Source organism: Megalobrama amblycephala, linkage group LG17 (genome assembly GCF_018812025.1).
Source record: "Megalobrama amblycephala isolate DHTTF-2021 linkage group LG17, ASM1881202v1, whole genome shotgun sequence".
Taxonomy (NCBI): domain Eukaryota; kingdom Metazoa; phylum Chordata; class Actinopteri; order Cypriniformes; family Xenocyprididae; genus Megalobrama; species Megalobrama amblycephala.
In genome coordinates, this window is record NC_063060.1 from 39933755 (window position 1) to 39959318 (window position 25564).

A 25564-nucleotide genomic window follows, 5' to 3' on the forward strand; every position below is an offset into this window, starting at 1 on the left:
GTGGAAGATTTTTGGTGCATGTTTGATGGTCACTTTGGCCATACGTCAATGGCGGAGCACATGATCGACACCGGTGGTGCGAAACCTGTACATTTGCCACCTTACCGTACTTCCCCTGAGAAAAAGCAGATAATTGAGAGCCAGATCAAGCAAATGCTGGAGGAAGGAATTATTGAACCCTCATCAAGCCCATGGGCTGCACCGGTAGTGATCGTAAAGAAACCTTGTGGAGAACCCAGATTCTGTGTTGATTACAGGGGTCTAAATCAGCTCACACTGAAAGATTCATATCCTCTACCCCGGGTGGATGAGTCATTAGACTTTCTAGACTTTATTACCACTCTGGATCTATCTCGAGGATATTGGCAAGTGTCCGTTGAGGGAAAGTCTAGACCAAAAACTGCGTTTATCTCTCACTGTGGCCTATTTCAGTTCAAAGTCCTTCCCTTCGGGCTCAGCAATGCCCTGCTACCTTCCAAAGGGTCATGAACACCGTGCTTGCTGGCCTGATTTATAAATGCTGTGCAGTGTACTTGGACGACATTGTGATAGCTTCACCGACCTTTGAACAACATCTTGAAGACCTTCGTGAGGTTCTGTTGAGATTACAGACAGCAGGTCTCTCTCTGAAGCTGAGCAAATGTCAGTTCTGTCTAAGTGAGCTCATATTCCTTGGCTACCGTGTCACACCAGAGGGTATATCCCCAGACCCAGCAAAAGTAAAGGCGGTTACCGAGTTCAGAACGCCAAAAGACACAAAGGATGTCAGAGGATTCCTTGGCCTTACGGGCTATTATCGACGCTTTATACCTGGCTATGCGAGTAAAGCAGAACCACTTTTCCATCTCACCAGGAAAGAAACGCCGTTCTGCTGGGATGAAAGTTGTCAGGCGGCTATGGATTTCTTGACAAAGTGTCTCACATCAGCACCAATCTTGTGTTTTCCAAATTTCACACGGCCATTCTTCATACATACAGACGCTTGCGACCTGGGTCTTGGGGCGGCCCTAATGCAAAAAGACGACATGGGACGAGATGTTGTCGTGGCTTTTGCAAGCAGAACTCTACACAAGGCTGAGAAACCCTACTCAACACCTGAAAAAGAATGTTTAGGGGTGATTTGGGCCCTGGAGTACTTTAGACCTTATGTAGAGGGCCTCCATGTGACAGTCTACACAGACCATAACAGCCTAAGATGGCTGATGAACCGCCCAAACCCTTCTGGTCGTCTGGCGAGATGGTCTTTACGTCTCCAGGACTTTGATTTTAGTATTGTTCATAAGCCAGGTGTTCAAAACAAGGTCCCAGATGCTTTGTCCCGCAACCCAATTCAATGTGAGGCTACCCCAATAGACATTCTGCCAGATTATGCAATTATTGGGGGGATGGATCTCCGTAGCCTGTCCTCAGTTGTGATGACAGACAAAGCACAGTTGAGACAGTTACAGGAAAATGACCCAGTGGTCAGTGATCTTTTATGTGCCCTCAAGAGTTCTAGAAAAGAGGATGGGGATGAAAAGTATGTCATTCAGGATGGTTTGCTCTATGTCAGAGACTCCAAAGTGACGTGTGGACTACATCCAATGAAACAACTCAAATTTTACGCGCCTACCTCCATCAGAGGTACTGTGTTAAAATACTACCATGACCACCCTACAGCCGGACACCTCGGAATTACTAAAACATTGACCAGGCTAAAGTTTCGGTTCTTCTGGCCAAAAATGGCAGAGGATGTAAAGAGATATGTTACCTCATGTTCGGTGTGTCAGTTGACAAAGCCTAGTCAAAAGAAACCAGCGGGTCTGATGGTCCCAATCAAACCGCAAAGGCCTTGGGAATACACTGGGGTAGACTTTGTGGGCCCTCTCCCTCGGACACAGAATGGAAATGAGTACATTCTTGTATTTGTCGACTACTTTTCAAAGTGGGTAGAAATAAATGCAGTCAGAACAGCGACAGCGCAAGTTGCTGCAAGTAAATTCCTGAGGGAAATCTTTGCCAGACACGGTGCACCATCTTACCTGATTTCAGACCGTGGCACGCCATTTGTGAGTAACCTCTTCGAGTCTGTGGTGGCCACCCTGGGTACGGAACACAGGTTGACTACAGCGTACCACCCACAGACAAACGCTACGGAAAGGGTGAACCGTACCTTGAAAACAGCCATTCGTGCATACGTGGGGGACAAACACACCTCATGGGACAGATACATACCTCAGATATGTTTCGCTCTTTGTACCGCACCACATGAGAGCACAGGCTTGTCACCATCAATGTTGTTATATGGACGTGAGCTTGAGACTCCACTTGATTTGGTCACACAACCGAATGTTGATGGAATGGATGACCCGGATGTGACCTACCCGGAGAACTTGAGAGCTTCCTTAAGGGACGCTCATGATCATGCCAGAATAGCTCTAGAGGAAGGACATAAACGCAGGAAACGGTACTATGACCAAAAACGGCGTTCAGTTAATTATGTTGTGGATGATCTGGTTAGAGTGAAAACACACCCAAAGTCTGATGCAATAGCAAACTTTACAGCCAAGCTGGCTCCAGTATACTCTGGTCCATACAGGGTCTCAAAAGTACTATCTGATGTTAACTACAGACTGGAAAAAGTCGATACTGGAGAGGATGTTGGTGTGTTTCACGTGGTGAACCTTCAGCCCTTTCACTCTTGGAATACTGCTTTGTCCAATAAAAAACTCTCTGATAATTGTGAGGATGTACAATCATTGGATGGAGGTGGCCCTATCCAAAACTGTGCTGGAGAGTCTGATGATACTGACTTATGTGTTGCTGGAGACTGGTTAACCAAACTCCCCGAGGATTTTTCCTCAGAAAGCTTACCTGAACAGACACTTGACAGTGCTGTTTTTGCTGACACAGAGTACTCTGACATGAGACCTGACTTTGACACTCACAGATTTGACACAAGTAACCCGTTCCGGGGCACGGACTGCTATAACTTGAGACCGAGACAGAAACCCAGAATTACTTCTGACTGGACAGTCAATAGGTGGACTAACCCATATCATACACATAAGTTTGAGGTTAAGTGAGGGAAGATGAATAAATGGTGTTGATTGTCACTTGTTTATAGACAAATGTTCAAAGGTTGATTGTTATGTAAAAAAAAAAAAAAAAAGAGAAAAATGTATTTCATATGTGGGTGTGGCACACAGTTTTGTTTTATTGAACTTAAATGCAGTGTACGAACTTGTAAGAACGTACTGTTTGTGCATTGTTTTTTTTGTTTTTTTTCTCACCCTGTAACAGCTTTTCAACTGTGGCATGTATGTATCGTTGTTAAGTGAAACAGTAATGCTCCCTGGATGTGTACGGCTGGGGTCAGCCTTTATTTGACGGGGGGGGGAATCTGTAACAAGTGGAATTAGGTACTGCTCCTTTAAGGCGGACGGCTCTCTCTCTCTCACTCGCTGATGAGTGGGCAGTATATAGTTGGAGCGCGAACTGTGAGCATCGCATGTGTGCATGATTTATCTCTGTTGCTCTTTGTCGCTTACTTCTTTTGTTTTGTTCAGTAACGCAGTTGTCAGTGAAGTGTTGCAAACTGCCCCATGTGTTCATGGGAACGGCGCTGATAATAAACCCCATGTGAAACGTCAGATAGCCTACTTGAGTTTTGCTTGCACTTGGCTGCAACCATTTGGTCCAGCTATCCGATCTCTCTCTATATATAAAGCGTTACAAGATGTAATGCAAAATCTCTTCTGGTACCAGCAAAAAAAGAGAAAGGATTTCCAGAATACATACTGGACCGATTTGGTAGTAATCAAATGCGGTTCAGGGATCAATTTAGCAGTGAACTCAACACAATTTCAAAATCATTTCCATTGACAATCCAGGATGTGTGTGTGTCTGACTCTGCTGTGTATTACTGTGCTCTGAGGACCACTGTGACTCAAACACACTCAACACTCACACAAAAACACTGTGAGTATCTGAGTAGTGTTGTTTAACCCCTGATGTGATTACTTCCACTGTTATAAGGACTCTGTGAACCTACTTATTACTTATTAACATAAAAACTACAACAAAAACAACAGATTCACATTTGCCACAAACTCTATGAAAATGCTTTGCCAATTGTTACTTATATAATATGTTCCTTCCTTTATGAAAACCTCTTAAAACAACATAAATGTACATTACTTTTTAAATCTTTTCATTAATTCATATTCAGGTTTAAAGGGTTAGTTCACCCAAAAATTAAAATTCAATTACTTTTAATACATTTTAATACAATTACAAATATCAATTACTTACCCTCATGTCGTTCGACACCCTCATGTTGTTCATATTCAGAACACAAATTAAGATATTTCTGTTGAAATCCGATGGCTCAGAAAGGCCTCCATAGCCAGCAATGTAATTTCCTCTCTCAAGACCCATAAAAGGTACTAAAGACGTCGTTACAAAGTCCATCTCACTACAGTGATTCTACAATCATTTTATGAAGCGACAAGAATAGTTTTTGTGCGCAAAAAAAACTAAATAACGACTTATATAGTGATGGGCCGATTTCTAAACACTGCTTCCTGAAGCTTTGAAGCGTTATGAATCAGTGTATCAATTCATGATTCAGATCGCCAAAGTCACGTGATTTCAGCAGAAATATCTTAATTTGTGTTCTGAAGATGAACAAAGGTCTTGCGGGTGTCGAACGAAATGAGGGTAAGTAATTAATGACAGAATTTTCAATTTTGGGTGAACTAACCCTTTAAGTCAGAAGTCACTGTATTGAACCTTCAAACAAAACAAAACAATCAAAAAGTCGTTGTTGCTTTTTAGCTGATAATGTGATCTGATCTATACCAACAACAGCTGTTTATTTTATTTTATTTCATTTTAAAATGGTTTTGGATTTTGTTATTGATTTTGTTAATTATCCAGATTGACAGTGTGTTAAAGAAGTAAAACATTGGCTGACCAGTAATTTTCCTCTGTTACAAACTATTTTACAGAAAATGTTCTGTTTCTGATGCAGAAAAGTTAGTTCATGAATTCATGATGTCTAGACTAGATTACTGTAATGCATTACTAGCTGGTTGTCCTTCTTCCTCACTAAACAAGGAACAGTTAGTCCAAAATGCAGCTGCTAGAGTTTTAGGTCAAGAAAATATGATAACACCAATTTTATCATGTCTATACTGGTTACCTATTCAGTTCCTTATCGATTATAAAGTATTGTTATTGCTATATGTCCTAACTCTTGTTAACATGTATTCATTACTTCCATTGTTTCTACCTTAAATTAATTTGCTATATTATAATTATTATAACATTGTTATCTAACTGTGTGATTATATGTAAATTACATAATTTAGACACAGTCAACTCTGAAAACAGATTACTCTAAATTGTAATGTTGACATGCACTGCCTGTAAAGCTGCTTTGAAACAATATGTATTGTGAAAAGCGCTATACAAATAAATGTGTGTGTGTTACAATGGAAAATGGGACACAGAAGTTAATTTTTTTTAGCCTGAAGATGGCGCTATCTACATACACATGACACCACCTCATGTTTATTATTGATTGAAAAGAAACATCTGCGGTTGAACATCATCACTATCTCAACATGACAAGCAGAAAACAAAGCTGCTATGAATGACATTTTCCCATTTCCTTTCATAGATAAACAAAGATGTCTCACAGAATGCCTGTTTTATTCATTTTGGCCTTTAATTTGTATGGTAAGTAATCAAACCTTTATTGCTGTAAATAACTGGATTATTAAAATAACATTGCTTGTATAATTATGTTATTATGCATTCACAGGATGCTTTGGGAAAGACACTGTTAATCAGTCAAATGAGAAAAAAACTGCCACTGAAGGACATCAGGTTACCCTGAGCTGTGAATATGAAACACTTCAGTCTGCTCCGTATCTTTTCTGGTACATTCAACGCTTTAATGGTCTTCCTGAATATATATTGATGAAATACAAGTTTGGATCAAGTAGCAGTTCTGAATTTGAAGAGAGATTTAATGCCAGTTTGGACTTAAATTCATTTCCTCTGACAATCAAGAACCTGCGTGTGTCTGACTCTGCTGTGTACTACTGTGCTCTGAACCCCACTGTGACTCAAACACACTCAACACTCACACAATAACTACTCTCTGACGTTGATAAAAATGCATAACTATAATGAATCAAATAATAAAAAAATAATATAGTAGTTGAGAATAAAACGTCTCGGTTACGACTGTAACCTTAGTTCCCTGAAGAGGGAACGAGACGTTGCGTCGAGAAATTGACGCTGTGGGAACGCAACACGTTATGTCGTCATGAAGCACGTGTGAAATCCGTCCAATGGAGTGACGAGACGTCAAAGGCGGGTGACGTCACGACCAGGAAACTATAAAGCACGCTCAAACAAAGCAACGCTAGCTTCAAGTGTCTGAAGTAGTCGCTTGACAAGCATGCAGGAAGTATGGCAGGACGACGCAACAAGGGAACTCGCGTTGCGTCGAGAAATTGACGCTGTGGGAACGTTAATACCCACGCCGCCATAATGACCAATGCCTGTCTAGTGTGACTCGTCAACACCAGACAGAACCCTGGCCCCAGGAGTGGAGCTCAGATCAAGGTCATAGAACCTCATGAATGTATGCGGTGAGGACCAGCCTGCCGCATCACAAACATCTTGCAAAGATGCTCCGAAGAGCAGAGCTTTAGAGTCCGCCATACTCCTAGTGGAGTGGGCTCGAACTGCCAAAGGAGATGGCAGTCCGGCCGACTCATAAGCAAGTGAGATAGCCTCAACTATCCACTTACTCATCCTCTGCTTAGATACCGGGGCCCCTTTTTTAGGGGACCTGAAACAAATGAACAACTGTTCCGACTTACGCCACAGGGCAGCTCTGTGGACATAAGCATCCAACGCCCGAACTGGGCAAAGCAGATTAAGGCGTTCCTGGTCTGGATCCCTGAAGGGAGGAGGACAGAAGGCTTGCAGTACTATGGGCCTCACCACATTGGTGGGGACCTTAGGAACATACCCAGGTCTGGGATGAAGGAAAGCCTTCACCATACCGGGTGCAAATTCCAAGCACGATGGGGCAACCGAAAGAGCTTGCAAATCTCCTATTCTTTTAAGAGAGGAGATAGCAAGAAGGAACAGAGTCTTGAAGGTCAAGAACTTAACAGGAACCTCCTCAATGGGTTCAAAGGGAGCTAAGGAAAGGCCCTGGAGCACCACAGCCAAATCCCAAGCCGGTACCCTCGTGCGTACCGCAGGCCTCAGCCTCAGTGTGCCACGAAGGAAGCGAGTGACAAGAGGGTCTCTCCCCAGAGAGCCACCAGCCAAAGGTGTGTGGTAAGCCGCAATAGCCGCCACATAGACTTTTAAGGTGGACGGAGATAACCCTGCAGTGAACCTCTCCTGCAGAAATTCCAACACTGCCCCAACCGGACAGTTAAAAGGATCCAACTGACGAACACTGCACCAAGTAGAAAACAGCTTCCATTTAAAAGCATACAGCTTCCTCGTGGAGGGAGCCCTAGAGTGAAGGATGGTACCCACAACCTCGGCTGAGAGACCAGAGTCTATGAGCTGGGTCCCCTCAGAGGCCAAGCCCACAGGTTCCAAAGTTCCAGGCGAGGGTGAAATATTGAGCCCTCCGCCTGAGACAGAAGATCCCTCCTGACTGGAATCTCCCAGGGAGAGCCGTCTAGGAGAGATACTAGGTCCGAAAACCAAACTCTGCCCGGCCACCGCGGGGCTATCAGGACGAGCCGGACTTGGTCCCGGCGAATTCTCTCTAAGACTCCCGGGAGCAGAGCAATCGGAGGAAAAGCGTACAGACAAAGCCTCGGCCATGTCTGCACCATAGCATCCAGTCCGAGAGGAGCTGGATGAGTGAGGGAGAACCAGAGTGGACAGTGAGACGTCTCTCGAGACGCAAACAGATCCACCTGAGCCCGACCAAACATCCCCCATATTTGCTCCACCACCTCGGGGTGGAGCCTCCATTCCCCGGGCCTCAGCCCCTGCCTCGACAGGACGTCTGCTCCTATGTTTTGAACCCCGGGGATGTATGCTGCACGAAGCGACAGCAACTTCCCCTGGGACCACAGGAGGATTTGGTGCGCCAGTTTGTAAAGCGGACGCGAACGCAAACCCCCCTGGTGATTTATATAGGCAACCACCGACGTGTTGTCTGACCGGACAAGAACATGGTGGCCCCTGAGATCTGGGAGAAAGACTCTGAGAGCCAAGAACACAGCCATCATCTCCAGGCACTTGATGTGCCAGGAGAGATGATGTTCGCTCCACAGACCCTGAGTTGGAGCGTCCGTCTAGGATCGCCCCCCAACCCGTGAGGGAGGCATCTGTCGTTAGCATCTTGCGACGACAAGGAGCTCCCAACACCGGGCCTTGGGATAAAAACCAAGGTTTCTTCCACATGTCGAGGGCACGTAGGCATCGCCGCGTGACCTTGATCATGCGAAATGGATTTACCCTTGGAGAAAACCCCCTGGTCCTGAGCCACCACTGCAGGGGTCTCATGTACAGCAGGCCAAAGGGAATCACATTGGACGCTGCCTGCCATTAAACCCAACAGTCTCTGAAATTGTTTCACAGTGAGTGACTGGCCTAGCCTTATCCGGTTTACGGTAGAAAGGATTGATTCTATGCGAGCAGGTGAAAGACGCGCCTGCATCACAACAGAGTCCCAAACCACGCCCAGAAAAGTGGTTCTCTGAGCTGGAGAAAGAACACTCTTCTTGGCATTCAACCTTAACCCCAACCTTTCTCATGTGGGCGAGAACGACATCTCGATGCCGAACCGCTAGTTGTTGCGATTGAGCTAATATTAGCCAATCGTCGATGATTGAGAATGCGAATGCCCTGTAAACGCAGTGGCGCCAAGGCTGCATCCATGCATTTGGTGAAAGTGCGGGGTGATAACGCTAGGCCGAACGGAAGAACCCGATACTGGTAAACTTTGCCCCCAAAAGCGAACCTCAGGAACTTCCTGTGATGCGGAAGGATGGAGATGTGGAAATACGCGTCCTTGAGATCGATCGTGACAAACCAGTCCTCGGACCTGATTTGTGACACGATTTGTCTCAACGTTAACATTTTGAATTTGAGCTTCATAACTGACTGGTTCAGCAGACGCAGATCCAAAATGGGACGCAACCCCCCATCCTTCTTCGGAACGATAAAATAACGGCTGTAAAAACCGTTTTCTCTGTCGAGAGGAAGTACATGCTCTATGGCTTCCTTCTCCAACAGAGTTTTCACCTCCTGTTCCATAACCAGAGCCTGCTCGGGGCCCACCACAGTGGGCAGGACCCCCGCGAACCTGGGTGGGCGAGACCCGAACTGAATAGCATACCCCTTTTCGACTGTACGCAGGACCCATTGAGAAATATTTGGCAGTAGCCTCCATGCTGTCAGATATTCTACTAAGGGAACCAGTCTCTCGAGACTGGCCTCTGGTGTAATTTGAACAGCCAAAACGGTGCCCTGAAGCGGCGCACCAGCAGGGGGCAACCGAGCTGACTGTTCGGAGACCCTCCTTAGAGGGGGCGAGCGCCCCAGGGCCGCTACGTTTCCGGGCGGACACCTGGGTGTTTGCTCACTGGGGACCACCGCGCCCTGAAGCACACGAGGTGGCAGGGTTGGCAGAACGGCCCCCTGAGGGCACTGAAGAGAACTGGGCACCGTATACTGAGGTGTACGCCACTTCTCTCCAGCGGGGGCTGCCCTCATTTGAGCCCTGACACTCGCAGCGTCAGGACTTCTTTGCTGCAGCCTTCTTGGCGATAATGACGTTCCTCAGATCCGTCTTACCCCTTGAAGGCTGCGGCTGTGAGCGCCCTCCCGACCCCCCGAATCTCTGAGGAGGGGTACGGGTAGAAACGCTCTGCTTTTGATTGGCACGGTGTTGCTGTGAGGAGCTGGCTTTTGATGACTGGGGCTGCTGGTGTTGTGGAACAGCCCCAGGGGTGAAAGAGCGACGGGGGAGGAGCTTCTGGAACGCCGCCGCCTGCTTATTGGCTTCCTGAAACCTCTCGACGACCTTGTTGTTAACAGCATCGCCGAAGAGGCCAGGGGGCGCAAGCGGGGCGTCCATAAGAAAGTTTTTATCTTTGTCCTTAATAGAACTCAAATTCAACCATAAGTGCCTCTCCGTAGCCACCAGTGCTGCCATAGCACGACCCACGGATCTGGCCGTCTCCTTGGTGGCACGGAGAGAAAGGTCTGAAGCCCGACGTAGCTCATCGACTACGTCGGGAGTGATTCCCCCGCCCTCATCAATATCACCTAATAACTCAGCCTGATAGGCCTGCAGCACACCCATAGTGTGAAGGCATGCTGCCGCCTGACCAGAAGCCGAATAAGCTTTGCCCACTAAACCAGAGGTGACTCTTACTGGCTTAGTGGGCAGCGTCGGGGTCTTTAGGGACGATGCCGACTGTGGAGAGAGATAGCTCGCGAGCGTCTCCTCCACTTTTGGCATCGCCCCATAACCGTGCTCTTTAAGCCCCACGATCGATGCATAGTGCGTGGTCTGAGCACTATGCACCCGATATGAGGCTGGTTTCTTCCAAGATCTCGCCACCTCGGTGTGGAGATCTGGAAAAAACGGGAGACCCCGACGCGGAGGTTGCACTCTAGAGGGCAGAAAACGTTCATCCAACTTGCTTTTAGGACGAACGTCCTGCTTCTCTGCTGGCCAGTCGATGTTTAATCTGGCAACAGCGCGAGACACAACCTCCACCAACTCCTCAAAAGCAGGCGAGTGGGATGGCGAGTCCTCACTCTCAACAGTATCGATGCTCTCCACATCCAGCTCCTCGGAACTGGACATATTGAGCATCGGTGCTTGACCCAGTGTGGAAGGAACCGCAGAGCGTGCTTCCAGACACTGAGAAAAAGCACTGGATCTGTCAGGTGAGGGCTGAGATAAGGCTGGGCCCGTCTCAAACCCCTCTGATAGATCCATTTGCGAGCCCCAGGATAGAGAACGCCGCTGTGCCTCGGCAGCAGCGGGACCCGAACCCTGGGGAACGCGAGCCTGAGCGCCCTCATCAAAGAGCGCCAGGCGGGAGCGGAGCGTCCGTAAAGGAAGCATCTCACAATGCTCACAGCCAGCACCCTCGAGTGCTGACCGTGCATGCTCCGCTCCCAAACAAGCAACACAAAGATTGTGTGTGTCCCCACTCGTGATGTAGCGAGGGCAGGGATGCACACATGATCTAAATTGCTTTTCCGCCATAATAGTGAATATATAGATATATATAAGTCACAAACAACACCAAATAAGACAGACAAGTCACACAAAGCGCTACTGAAGACACAGAAGCTAGCGTTGCTTTGTTTGAGCGTGCTTTATAGTTTCCTGGTCGTGACGTCACCCGCCTTTGACGTCTCGTCACTCCATTGGACGGATTTCACACGTGCTTCATGACGACATAACGCGTTGCGTTCCCACAGCGTCAATTTCTCGACGCAACGCGAGTTCCCTTGAAAGGGAACATAAAATATACAATCATTTAATGGTAAAAGTCTCTTAATTTTTTTTTAATGATTCTTCTAATAATATCCCCAAGTACAATAATGTCAAATGATCTTCTAGCATTAGTTTAGTTCATCAAATAAAAAAAGGGGTCAGTGCTTGTATCAATGTATTTGAAGAAACTGATAAAACAAACATCAAAACATTGAAAAGTATTAAAAGTACATCCAGAATCCTTAAGGAGGAGGAGACGTTCAGTATTGAGGAACTGTGGTTCAGTCAGACTCCTCCTCAGAGCCCCTCCCACTGCAGTCATTTATCTATTCAGTGTTTTTTATCATTTATCACATTTAGTTTAGTGCACATGTATAAACCTTAAAGAAAGATACACAGCTAACCTTAAACCATTATCAAAACCTGTTTAAACTGAGGAATCAACATGGACAGATATCTACTAGTGATTGCCATTACAGTTTCAGGTGGATATAATTTACACTTTTAAAATCTCCTGGTGTTTTTGGCAAGATAAACTGTCTGATGATTTAATGTTCTATTGTGATTTCTCAAATTGTATTGCAGGTGCATTTGCTGATAGCATTGGACCAAATGACAAGGACACTAATATGATCATTAGAGAAGGAGAGTCTGTGACACTGAGATGCTCATATGATGCTAGCAGCAGTTATGTCTATCTTTACTGGTACAGACAGTATCCAAACAGAGAACCAGAATATTTACTGTGGCAAGGTGCTCGAGCATACAATGGAGGAGAGCTGATAAAACAGACCAGTCGGTTTCAGTCGACAACTTCATCCCAATCATCCACTGAACTCATTATTGACAGTGTGACTCTGTCAGATTCAGCTCTCTATTATTGTGCTCTAAGAGTAACAGCAGCAGCCCAGTGATACAAAGTGCCTGAGACGCTTTACAAAAACTCACATCTCAAATTTTTGTTTATCACACCACATTTATATTTCTAAACCACTGTGACTGTATGTGGTAACACCTGTTGAACAATTCTGGAGTAATGAAGAGACAGGATATGACATCACACTAGAAGAACTTGTTGTATGGGATGTTTATCCACCTTATCTTGCAAAGAGGATGAGACCGGAAACCCGACACATTCAAGTTACAAATGGCCGTACCCACATTTTTTACGTTAAAAATAAGGTGAACGCAGTTTGTTTATATCATGTTTTAAATATTTTCCTTAGCATAACTCCATACGGTGATGTAGATAATCAAAACTGAATTATATTCTCATTCTCAGCTGTAAAATAGGGCCAATCCATCGTATGTTCCTCATCAAGATCAGTTCCTCTGATGATCAGGATGTGTGTCTGACTCTTCTGTACTGTGATCTGAAGCCGCTGTGACAACAGATCACTGAGATCAACCACAAACGGCTCCTGCCATTATATTACATTCACTAACACCAAATACAATAAATATAAAAAAGAGAAAATAAATTACAATGTAAAAAGAGTTTTATAAGCATGATATTAAAGGGACAGTTCACACCAAAATGAAAATTCTCCCATGATACTCACCCTCATCTTATCCCAAACCTCCATGACTTACTTTCTTCTGCAGAACACAAAATAAGATATTTTGAAATATATTGGTACCCAAACAGTTTCGGTTCCCATTCACTTCCATTATGGACAAAAAACACTGAGACTTTTTCAAAATATCCTTTGGTGTTAAACAGAGGAAAGAAAGTCATGCCAGTTTGGAACAAACATGAGGCAAATAAATGATGACAAAACTGAACTATCCCTTTAACCAATTCAACTAACAACTTTATTCCATATTTTTTATTTCATCTGTTTAATTAATCTGCACTTTTTCCATATAATTGAGAAATGCAAAAAGATTAAAATATATTCAATCAAACTTTATGTGAAATCTTCAATACCATGACACGTAAGTGTCCAAATGAATCACAAATCCTTTATGCTCTCTGCATTCAGATACTGTGGTATAGTCTGTCTCCTCCTCCAGGTGTTTGTAAATGTCTTCAGCGTAACTTTAGCAAAGAGAGTCTGAAGCAGCAAGGGGGTTAAAACTGCTGTTCATTCAGTTTAGTTTAATTCATACAGCACAATTACAGTATTATGATGACACACTGGAAAAAATATTTTGTGTTGTTTATCTCATATTTCTTGGGTAAGTAGATATTTAAACGTATTTAATTTGAGAATAAGTGATTGAATGAATTAATTGGTTAATGTTTTTCTAAATTTCAGGGTGTAAATCTGAGGATGCCGTCCACCAGAATATGAGAGTTCAAACTGCTGTTGAAGGTGCAGCTTTAACAATCAATTGTACATATAAAACCAGCAATCCATCCCAAACTCTCTTCTGGTACCAGCAAAAAGTGAATGGAGTCCCAAAATACATGCTGAACAGAGTCGGTGCTTATGGAGATAATGATGAAGAGTTCAAGAAGAGATTTAACGCAAGTCTAAACACATTAACAAGATCATTTCCACTGACAATAAGGACATGTGTGTGTCTGACTCTGCTGTGTATTACTGTGCTCTGAAGCCCACTGTGACTCAAACACACTCAACACTCACACAAAAACTATGTGTGAGTATTCACAATGTTGAAAATATTGCCAAGTTAGGTTTTTAATTTTGTCTTTTATTGTAACCTGTTTTAAACTTGATTACCAGACTATATATATGTAGTCGGTATGTAATATATAATATATTTTTATTACTGTTGTTAATTTAAACTCTGTTCTTAATTTTCACTTAACAAGGCAATCTCCAAAAACAACACCTCCTCTGGGAGCATGTCTGAAGGGTACTAATCTGGTGTTTGCAGAAATCTGATAATCAGATTCTGCATGATAGGTGTATTGTGTTACTGCTTTGGTTTATTGCTTCTGATTGTATTTCATATTTAAAGTCACTTTGGATAAAAATGTTAGAAATACATAAATTCACCACAGGGAGGCAGCATTCCTCAAAGAGACACGAGTCATGTGAGGACTTGAAGACTTGAAATATCTAGAAGAGCAGCACAGATGAAAGACAGAGAGACAGAATACATGTTAAAATATTAATATCTTTATCTCAACAATGGAAAAATGGGTGATTAGTACTCTTTTCCTCACAGCACAGAATTTTGGTAAGAATTTACACGTAAGTTATTTTAGTTTATATGTGAGTTAATTAATATATGTAAATGAGTAATAGTTAAATCTATTTTTCAGTGTGCTGGGGGCAAGACAGAGTTGAACAGCCTTCAAGAGAAATGACTGCAAATGAAGAGGATCAAATAACTTTAACGTGTAATTACACTACCACAGCTGCAGATACTAATATTTATCTCTTCTGGTACAAACAGCTACCAAACAAATCACCAACATTAATTCTGAATAAATATACATTTGGTGAAGGAACTATTGAGTCTGAATTTAAGAAGAGATTTTCTGCAACATTGGAACTCCACATCAAGATCAGTTCCTCTGATGATCCAGGATGTGTGTGTGTCTGACTCTGCTGTGTATTACTGTGCTCTGAAGCCCACTGAGACTCAAACACACTCAACACTCACACAAAAACATGCAAAATAAATAAAAACTCTCCAACTTTGCCAAAGCAACACTATAAACCATTAGGAACATATTATAAAATCATATTTCATGAAGTGAGAATCCTATCAGTAATAAACAATAAATAATGTGCTTTTTGTGCAGTTTCAACTCAAGCAGAGCAGATCTACAGTATTTAAATTGTTTTCATTATTTCTTCAGTTTTAACAGAGTGCAGTTCAATATGATCCAGAATGTGTTTGTGTATTTGGTTTTTAAGCAGCACATATAGGTCCCCATCACACACTCTCTGATTGTCTTTCTTTCAAGGCTCTTGTTCTTGTGTTCAAAACTGTCACTTCCAACCAATCACCTGCATCTGAACCAAAGATGAAGACACTGAAGACACACCTCTTCTGTGAGCTCTGAACTAAAGCATTAGCATCGGAGCACAGAGAACATGAACAGATCTGTAGAAACATGGAAAAACACCTGTTTCTGATTTTATTTCTGACTTCAGGTACAAAATGATCCACTTTATTCATTGCTAGTGATGCAGAAAAACAGTGTAAGAAATTGATTGTGTGCAACTTGACTCAGTAATTTTCTTATTTCTTTGTTTTAGGTGTGATGACTGCAGACAAGATTGGGCCAAATAAAGAAACTAGCATTATAAAGAAGGAAGACGAGACTGTGACCCTCAGCTGCTCATATGAAACAGACAGCAATTATGTCAGACTTTACTGGTACAGACAGTATCCTAATGGAGAGCCTCAGTATTTAATGTGGAAAAATGCTCGTTCATGGAGTGATACTGGGAAACCCTCTGATCCTCGCTTTCAGTCGACTACATCTCAAACATCCACTGAATTCATTATTAACAGTGTGACTCTGTCAGATTCAGCTCTCTATTATTGTGCTCTAAGAGCTGGAGCCCAGTGATACAAAGTCTATGTGAAGCTGTACAAAAACTCAAATTCATTTTCCACTTTGATCTCAAGCCACATCAAACCCACAATCTATAATTCACATAATATTATTACACCAGTGGAAACACCTGTGTGTGGTTACAAATGACATTTAGTTCAAGTTATAAAGGCAATTGAAAGAAAAATGGAAGGGATCAAAATAACAGACAAAAAAAATACTAGATCATCCCACATGACTTTAGTACGTCACAGTTTGATAAATGTGATTAAACATTACATTATCATCTGATATCTCCTCTGCTTGAGTCTGCCTGAAAGAGTCTGATCAATCCAATAAATATCATTTCACTTCTGATTTAATGTGATTAATCGATTCTGACTTTAGTTACACTGTTGGTGAATTATATCACATTATAAAGTTGCATTTTGTGGATTGTTATTAATATGCAAAACCATTAACCATAATAGAAGTGGACATATATCACAAACAATATAACAGACATATTTTAAAATTAAATAACAAATATATATTAATAAACATGATTTAATGTCATGTTAATGCTCAGAAAATCTATTAAGATGAATGTATCATTCCTCAAATATTATATATGAGGCTGAACCCTATATGTAATATTATTGTACACAACCAGTCATAGGACATTGCACTCCATGGTTTATATAATTAAATAATCAAAAATTAAAAATGAATTTCAAAAACGAGGTGGTTAATACACTCAATTCACCAGCAGGGGGAAGCATCCCTTAAATTCTTGTGCAGTTGCTGAAAATAATCAAGAGAAGCTAAAGAGAGATTCACCATAAGGAGAGACTCACATTAGTTGTTTTTCTCTCACTCTCTTCAACTCAGAGCAACAATGACAAAATGGGTGATTATTGCTCTTTTCTTCACGGCACATGATTTAGGTAAGAACAGTCTTTCGTCATTTACACTTTATTTATTTGAGAATCTGTAAATGATTGTTAATTCATGTCCATCTCTTCCAGTGTGCTGGGGACAGGACAGTGTTGATCAGCCTTCAAGAGAAGAGACTTCTGCTGAGGGAAATCAAGTGACTTTATTGTGTAATTATACCCTCATGAGCGCTGCAAATGCTTATCTCTTCTGGTACAAACAGCTACCAAACAGATCACCTGCATTCATTCTGAGTGACTTTTCCACTGGGAAAGGAAAGACAGAGCCTGAATTTGAGGAGAGATTTCATGCCAAACTGGATTCCACATTAGGAACAGTTCCTCTGATGATCCAGGATGTGTGTGTGTCTGACTCTGCTGTGTACTACTGTGCTCTGAAGCCCACTGTGACTCAAACACACTCAACACTCACACAAAAACACATTTCTCTGGCATTGATGACAAATACATAACCATAATGAATCCTTGAGGAGGAGGAGACGTTCAGTATTGAGGAACTGTGGTTCAGTCAGACTCCTCCTGCAGGTCTCTGATATGTGTCAGTGTTAGTACAACTTTATCAAAGAGAGGCTGAAACAAGAGTCTGCTGTAGATTTCAACAAGTTCATTTTATCTAAAGTATTATTTAACAATTTCTGTGATGGCAAACTGGCAAAGAATTGTAGTCTTCTTGATCACATATTTCTGGGGTAAGTCAGATTCTGTAAGTATTCATGCTGTAATATTCTTCTAATATGAATATGAGATCCTCATCAGTGATGTTATACATTACAGGATGTGATTCTCTGGACAGAGTTCAACAAAATCCAGGAGTTCAAACTGCTGTTGAAGGTGCAGCTGTAACAATCAACTGTCAATATGAAACAACAGATGTAATGCAAAATCTCTTCTGGTACCAGCAAAAAAAGAAAGGATTTCTAGAATACATACTGGACCGATTTAGTAGTAATGAAATTCGGTTCAGGGATCGATTTCACAGTGAAATCAACACAATTTCAAAATCATTTCCATTGACAATCCAGGATGTGTGTGTGTCTGACTCTGCTGTGTATTACTGTGCTCTGAGGACCACTGTGACTCAAACACACTCAACACTCACACAAAAACACTGTGAGCATCTGAGTAGTGTTGTTTAACCCCTGATGTGATTACTTCCACTGTTATAAGGACTCTGAACCAACTTATTACTTATTAACATAAAAACAACAACAAAAACAACAGATTCACATTTGCCACAAACTCTATGAAAATGCTTTGCCAATTGTTACTTATATAATATGTTCCTTCCTTTATGAAAACCTCTTAAAACAACATAAATGTACATTACTTTTTTAAAAACTTTTCATTAATTCATACTCAGGTTTAAAGGGTTAGTTCACCCAAAAATTCTGTCATCAATTACTTACCCTCATGTCGTTCGACACCTGTAAGACCTTCGTTCATCTTCAGAACACAAATTAAGATATTTCTGTTGAAATCCGATGGCTCAGAAAGGCCTCCATAGCCAGCAATGTCATTTCCTCTCTCAAGACCCATAAAAGGTACTAAAGACATCGTTACAAAGTCCATCTCACTACAGTGATTCTACAATCATTTTATGAAGCGACGAGAATAGTTTTTGTGCACAAAAAAACCTAAATAACGACTTATATAGAGATGGCCGATTTCAAAACACTGCTTCCTGAAGCTTCGACGCGTTATGAATCAGTGTATCGATTCATGATTCAGATCGCCAAAGTCACGTGATTTCAGCAGTTTGGCGGTTTGACACGCGATCCGACTCATGAATTGATACACTGATTCATAACGTTTTGAAATCGGCCCATCACTATATAAGTCGTACCTTTTAGTACCTTTTATGGGTCTTTAGAGAGGAAATGATATTGCTGGCTATGGAGGCCTTTCTGAGCCATCGGATTTCAACAAAAATATCTTAATTTGTGTTCTGAAGATGAACAAAGGTCTTACGGGTGTCGAACGACATGAGGGTAAGTAATGAATGACAGAATTTTCAATTTTGGGTGAACTAACCCTTTAATGGTTCAGCTCCAACTGATCTTCTATCACCCTACAATCCTTCACGCTCTTTAAGATCACAAAACTCTGGAATTCTGGTTGTACCTAGGATATCTAAGTCCACTAAAGGAGGGAGAGCATTTACACATTTGACTCCTAAACTCTGGAATAGCCTTCCTGATAATTTTTGGGGTTCAGACTCAATCTCCCAGTTTAAATCTAGATTAAAGACACATCTCTTTAGCCATGCATTCACATAATTATCTTTGCTTCAAGTTATAAACAGCAGCTACGCTAATTATTCTCCATTTGCTTTTCTATTTTATCTTGGGATGCCCGTCCCGAGGTGACTATAGAGTACATCAGCTCAGTTTGGATCCAGCCTCTTATGAAGACTTCAGATGACCAACGCCTGTGAAGAGACAGCGCCAACTCCTGCGAGGACTTCAGATGATGGATCAACATGCACATTCCAAATATTGCTATATGTCCTAACTATTGTTAACATGTATTCATTACTTCCATTGTTTCTACCTTAAATTAATTTGCTAACAGTGATTGTAAATTAAATTGCCTAAATTATAACATTGTTAGCTAACTGTGTGATTATATGTAAATTACATAATTTAGACACAGTCAACTCTGAAAACAGATTACTCTAATTTGTAATGTTGACATGCACTGCCTGTAAAGCTGCTTTAAAACAATATGTATTGTGAAAAGCGCTATACAAATAAATGTGTGTGTGTGTTACAATGGAAAATGGGACGCAGAAGTTAATTTTTTTTTAGCCTGAAGATGGCGATATCTACATACACATGACACCACCTCATGTTTATTATTGTAAGTCTTGATTGAAAAGAAACATCTGCTGTTGAACATCATCACTATATCAACATGACAAGCAGAAAACAAAGCTGCTATGAATGACATTTTCCCATTTCCTTTCATAGATAAACAAAGATGTCTCACAGAATGCCTGTTTTATTCATTTTGGCATTTAATTTGTATGGTAAGTAATCAAACCTTTATTGCTGTAAATAACTGGATTATTAAAATGACATTGCTTGTATAATTATGTTATTATGCATTCACAGGATGCTTTGGGAAAGACACTGTTAATCAGTCAAATGAGACAAAAACTGCCACTGAAGGGCATCAGGTTACCCTGAGCTGTGAATATGAAACACTTCAGTCTGCTCCATATCTTTTCTGGTACATTCAACGCTTTAATGGCCTTCCTGAATATATACTGATGAAATACAAGTTTGGATCAAGTAGCAGTTCTGAATTTGAAGAGCGATTTAATGCCAGTTTGGACTCAAATTCAGTTCCTCTGACAATCAAGGACCTGCGTGTGTCTGACTCTGCTGTGTATTACTGTGCTCTGAACCCCACTGTGACTCAAACACACTCAGCACTCACACAAAAACACATTTCTCTGGCATTGATAAAATGCATAACTATAATGAATCAAATAATAATAAAATAATATAGTAGTTGAGAATAACAACATAAAATATACAATCATTTAATGGTAAAAGTCTCCTAATTTTTTGTAATGATTCTTCTAATAATATCCCCAAGTACAATAATGTCAAATGATCTTCTAGCATTAGTTTAGTTCATCAAATAAAAAAAGGGGTCAGTGCTTGTATCAATGTATTTGAAGAAACTGATAAAACAAACATCAGAACATTGAAAAGTATTAAAAGTACATCCAGAATCCTTAAGGAGGAGGAGACGTTCAGTATTGAGGAACTGTGGTTCAGTCAGACTCCTCCTCAGAGCCCCTCCCACTGCATTCATTTATCTATTCAGTGTTTTTATCATTTATCACATTTAGTTTAGTGCACATGTATAAACCTTAAAGAAAGATACACAGCTAACCTTAAACCATTATCAAAACCTGTTTAAACTGAGGAATCAGCATGGACAGATATCTACTAGTGATTGCCATTACAGTTTCAGGTGGATATAATTTACACTTTTAAAATCTCCTGGTGTTTTTGGCAAGAGAAACTGTCTGATGATTTAATGTTCTATTGTGATTTCTCAAATTGTATTGCAGGTGCATTTGCTGATAGCATTGGTCCAGTTGACAAGGACACTAATATGATCATTAGAGAAGGAGAGTCTGTGACACTGAGATGCTCATATGATACAAGCAGCAGTTATGTTTATCTTTACTGGTACAGACAGTATCCAAACAGAGAACCAGAATATTTACTGTATAAAGGTGCTCGATCATACAGCTCTGATACATATTCTGATATACCAGGACAATCGGTTTCAGTCGAAAACATCCCAGTCATCCACTGAACTCATTATTAAAGCAGCAGCTCTGTCAGATTCAGCTCTCTATTATTGTGCTCTAAGAGTAACAGCAGCAGCCCAGTGATACAAAATGCCTGAGAAGCTTTACAAAAACTCACACACACTACTACTGCTTTGAACAACAGCAATCACATCAGTATCAAACCACGGACATCTCTTTTGTAAACCACAGAGACTATAAATGAGAGGATATGGTAACACCTGTTGAACATCAAAAAGGCATTTAGTATCTACAGTATACATTTACCTACAGTATATATAACACTGTGTTTTATGCTGCATTAATGGTTATACATTTTAATTGTAAACTAAGGAAGAATAAAACTGATCATGGAAAAACAAAAACAGGCATTAAAAATAAATAAATAATGAAAGTGTCAAATTATATTGATTTATGCTTCCAATAGCATTCTGGAATAACTTCTGTTTTAACTACATGGCCTATCATTGACCTTTTCATTTTATTATTTATTTATACAAAACAATGAAAAGTGTAATGTTCATATTATTATCTGACTGTATTAGATTCAGACTCATGTGCTGGAAATATTCCCCTGGAAACCAATCATTTTCAAATGTAAAGCAACTATCAGTATTAATATGCGATGTGTTACCAAAAATATATAAATAATATCAAAGGGGACATGTTTATGGTGAGAAAATGGCATTTCAACCTTTTGCAATACCTAAAAGAAACCAGGAGATGGTGTTATGCACAGTATATTTATATTGTTAACCATGTTCATCTGACAGTGAACTGAGATCCTCCTCACTATCAGAAACAAACCAATGCGCTGAATAACAGACTTCTCTCTCAGACCGACTGAATCAAGCTTGGATATCACTCTATCAAACAATGCAACTATGGCTGGAAACGTTAATATTTGCTTCATTTATTCTTGGTATGTATACTTTTACATGTAAAATGTAAGTTATTTTTTAATTGAATAATGCCATTTGTAACATTAATCTCGTATATTTTCAGAATGCAGACCGGAAGATAGAGTTGATCAGCCAGATAAACATGTAACTAAACCTGAAGGAGGATCAGTCACATTACAGTGCAAATATACTGCATCCACAACAACACCAGACCTCTTCTGGTACATCCAGAGAGAAAACGACATTCCTAAATACATGCTGAGGAAAAACAAATATGGAGGAGATCAGGACACTGAGTTTGAGAAGAGATTTGACTCTGAAGTGTCATCAGAATCAGTTCCTCTGATAATCAAGGAACTGTGTGTGTCTGACTCTGCTGTGTATTACTGTGCTCTGAAGCCCACTGTGACTCAAACACACTCAACACTCACACAGAAACCTTCATCAGTGTTGATCCCCATTCTGACACATTCATTCATTTTTACTTCATTCTTTGTCACACATGTATATTTACAAAAGCTTAATTTTTATAATTGCATTGATCATTTCAATTCACAAATATAATTAATATTAAAATAGAATTGATGGCAATGAGAAAAGGGGGCGGGTCTTATCACAGTCCACACCCACATTCTTAATATAAAGCATATCAGTTCTCTAGGGCATTCATTTACCTATGATTTATGTACACTATTAATTATGGCATAATCTATCATTCAAATCAACATAGTACAATTTTTAAAACAGATCTGAAATAAAATCATGGAGAGATATTTATTGATCATCATAATTATATCAGGTAAATCACACTTTTATCAATTCTTAAACACATGTTAAGCAGTGCATCATATCTGTATGAGTACAGAGAAAATTTTACATCAATTATATGTGTGTGTTTTTATGTCTCCTTTTTAGTTTCACTGAGAGGATTGTATTTGTGAAGTGTCTTATATTACTTCCAGGTGTGTTTTCTGACAGCATTGGACCAAAAGATGAAGATATGAATATAACCAGGAGAGAAGGAGAGTCTGTGACACTGAGATGCTCTTATGATTCAAGCAGCAATAATGTTTTGCTTTACTGGTACAGACAGTATCCTAATAGTGAACCAAAATATCTACTGTATAAAGGTGCTCGATCATACAGCAGACTTGATAATATTCCAGACCGTCGGTTTCAGTCGACTACATCCCAATCATCCACTGAACTCATTATTGACAGTGTGACTCTGTCAGATTCAGCTCTCTATTAGTGTGCTTTGAGAGCTGGAGCCCAGTGATACAAAGTGCCTGAGAAGCTTTACAAAAACTCACACACACAATTCTTGCTTTAAAAGCCAGTTATCAAATGTGTATAATACCACATGTACCATTGAAACTGTAAATAACAGAATGTGGAGACACCTGCCAGAGCAGAGAGGGGTGATATGATCATGAACTAGAACAAGTTGCTATACATGTGTTTTACAGTTAATAAATTTGACATTTTTTTAAAAATTTGAAACCTTTACTTTTGTTGTAAATTTAAATTATAATCAGGCAAAAAAATCTTAATCTATAGATATACAAAGCTAACACTGTTATCTGACTTCTCATGTGAACTAAAGTATATTCAATAAGAAAGGGGAATCGTAAACTAGAAGCTGTTTCAAATGAATTTAATATGAACTGTAAGGAAGAACTATGATTGTTTATTAAAAATCTGAAGAAAATATGCCTTGTAGATTATTTTAAGAGCCACAGTAAGAATAGATTGCATAAAAAGTCAACTTATAACAAGGTTGATAAGTATTGATTACATTTACAGTAATTCACATCAGTTAAATTGATATACACTGCTCCTCTGTATATTTACATTATGAATAAAAAGCCATAGAGGATTGGCTGTGATGTCACTGACCACACCCACACTATTCATAAACAGCAGAGCCCCTCCCACTGCAGAATAAATCCATGCATCATCTACATTATTGATTTAATGTATCAAAAGTTTATAGCTGTGCATATGTATGAATCTCAAAAATGATAAATAGCAAAACTTCCTAAAGCTGTGATCAAAACCCAATTAAAAACATATTTAAACTGAGGTATTAACATGGAGGCCTGTCTGATAGTGATTCTCACAATTTCAGGTGAATATATTTTACGCTTTAAAGATCAAATGATGTTTTATGATGTTTTGATGTTGATGTTTAATGTGCAATTGCTACATTTTATTGCAGGTGCGTTTGCTGACAGCATTGGACCAAATGACAAGGACACTAATGTGATCAGAAGAGAAGGAGAGTCTGTGTCATTGAGCTGCTCATATGATGCTAGCAGCAGTTATGTTTTGCTTTACTGGTTCAGACAGTTTCCAAACAGAGAACTAGAATATTTACTGTATAAAGGTGCTCAGTCATGGAGGAATAAGGAGGATATATCAGATGATCGGTTTAAATCGACTACATCCCATTCGTCCACATCACTCACTATTGCTGAAGGAGCTCTGTCAGATTCAGCTCTTTATTACTGTGCTGTGAAGAGTCGTCTATACAGCCCAATGTTACAAGAGCCTGAGAGGCTGTACAAAAACTCACACACAGAAATGTTGCTTTGAAAGTCAGTATTCTTATGTAAATCAAACCAATTTTGAAAACCACAGAGACTTAAATAACAGAAAGTGGCGACACCTGCTGAACAAACAGAACTGAAGTCGTTGTTATCCTGTGGTTATGTTATGCAGAGCAAAGATTTGAACACATATAATACATTTATATTGAGATTCTTCATAAGGATGATGATGATGGCAAAGGTTGCATTCATAAATATATATATATATATATATATATATATATATATAATATATATATATATATATATATATATATATATTAGTTATAACAAACTACTTTTTTTAAATTACACTTACTGAAATTTCACTATACTGAAATGAAAAACAAAAGAAAAAATTATAAGGAAAGAGAACAACATATGGTGATTCAACAGATCAAGCTCCTCCCAGCGTATATATGTGTGACAGCATTTAAAACAGGTTATCAAAGACAGGCTGAAACAACTGCACACTTTACTCCAGTCATTTAACAGTTATTAGAATGGCTCACTGGGAAAGACATTTAATCTTCTTTATAATGTATTTCTGGGGTGAGTAGGATCCTTTTGAGTCTCTAAACTTTCCATAAATAAATTAAATCATGCAGAATATTAATTGATCATGCTTTAAATAATTTTCCAGTATGTGACTCTCAGGAGAGAGTTGACCAGAATACAAGAGTTCAAACTGCTTTTGAAGGCGGATCAGTAACGATTAATTGTACATATGAAACCAGTGATCCATCCCCGTATCTCTTCTGGTACCAGCAAAAGATGAATGGAATCCCCAAAAACATGATGATGATAGTTGCTACAA

General features: G+C 40.3%; 1 pseudogene and 4 gene segments (V, D, J or C); 4 read left to right on the top strand and 1 right to left on the bottom strand.

The window, feature by feature from the left end:
- Positions 1-6561: 6561 nt before the first annotated feature.
- On the bottom strand, positions 6562-9756 carry LOC125251947 (annotated as a pseudogene).
- Positions 9757-11669: 1913 nt separating this feature from the next.
- LOC125251948 lies at positions 11670-12888 on the top strand. The segment is given in 3 exon segments: positions 11670-11985; positions 12086-12410; positions 12783-12888. Coding segments are annotated over 3 exon segments (471 nt in total).
- Positions 12889-15383: 2495 nt separating this feature from the next.
- LOC125251672 lies at positions 15384-16213 on the top strand. The segment is given in 2 exon segments: positions 15384-15579; positions 15685-16213. Coding segments are annotated over 2 exon segments (357 nt in total).
- Positions 16214-16743: 530 nt separating this feature from the next.
- Positions 16744-17678, top strand: LOC125251546. The segment is given in 2 exon segments: positions 16744-16912; positions 16994-17678. Coding segments are annotated over 2 exon segments (429 nt in total).
- Positions 17679-24250: 6572 nt separating this feature from the next.
- LOC125251949 lies at positions 24251-24754 on the top strand. The segment is given in 2 exon segments: positions 24251-24287; positions 24378-24754. Coding segments are annotated over 2 exon segments (414 nt in total).
- Positions 24755-25564: the final 810 nt, after the last annotated feature.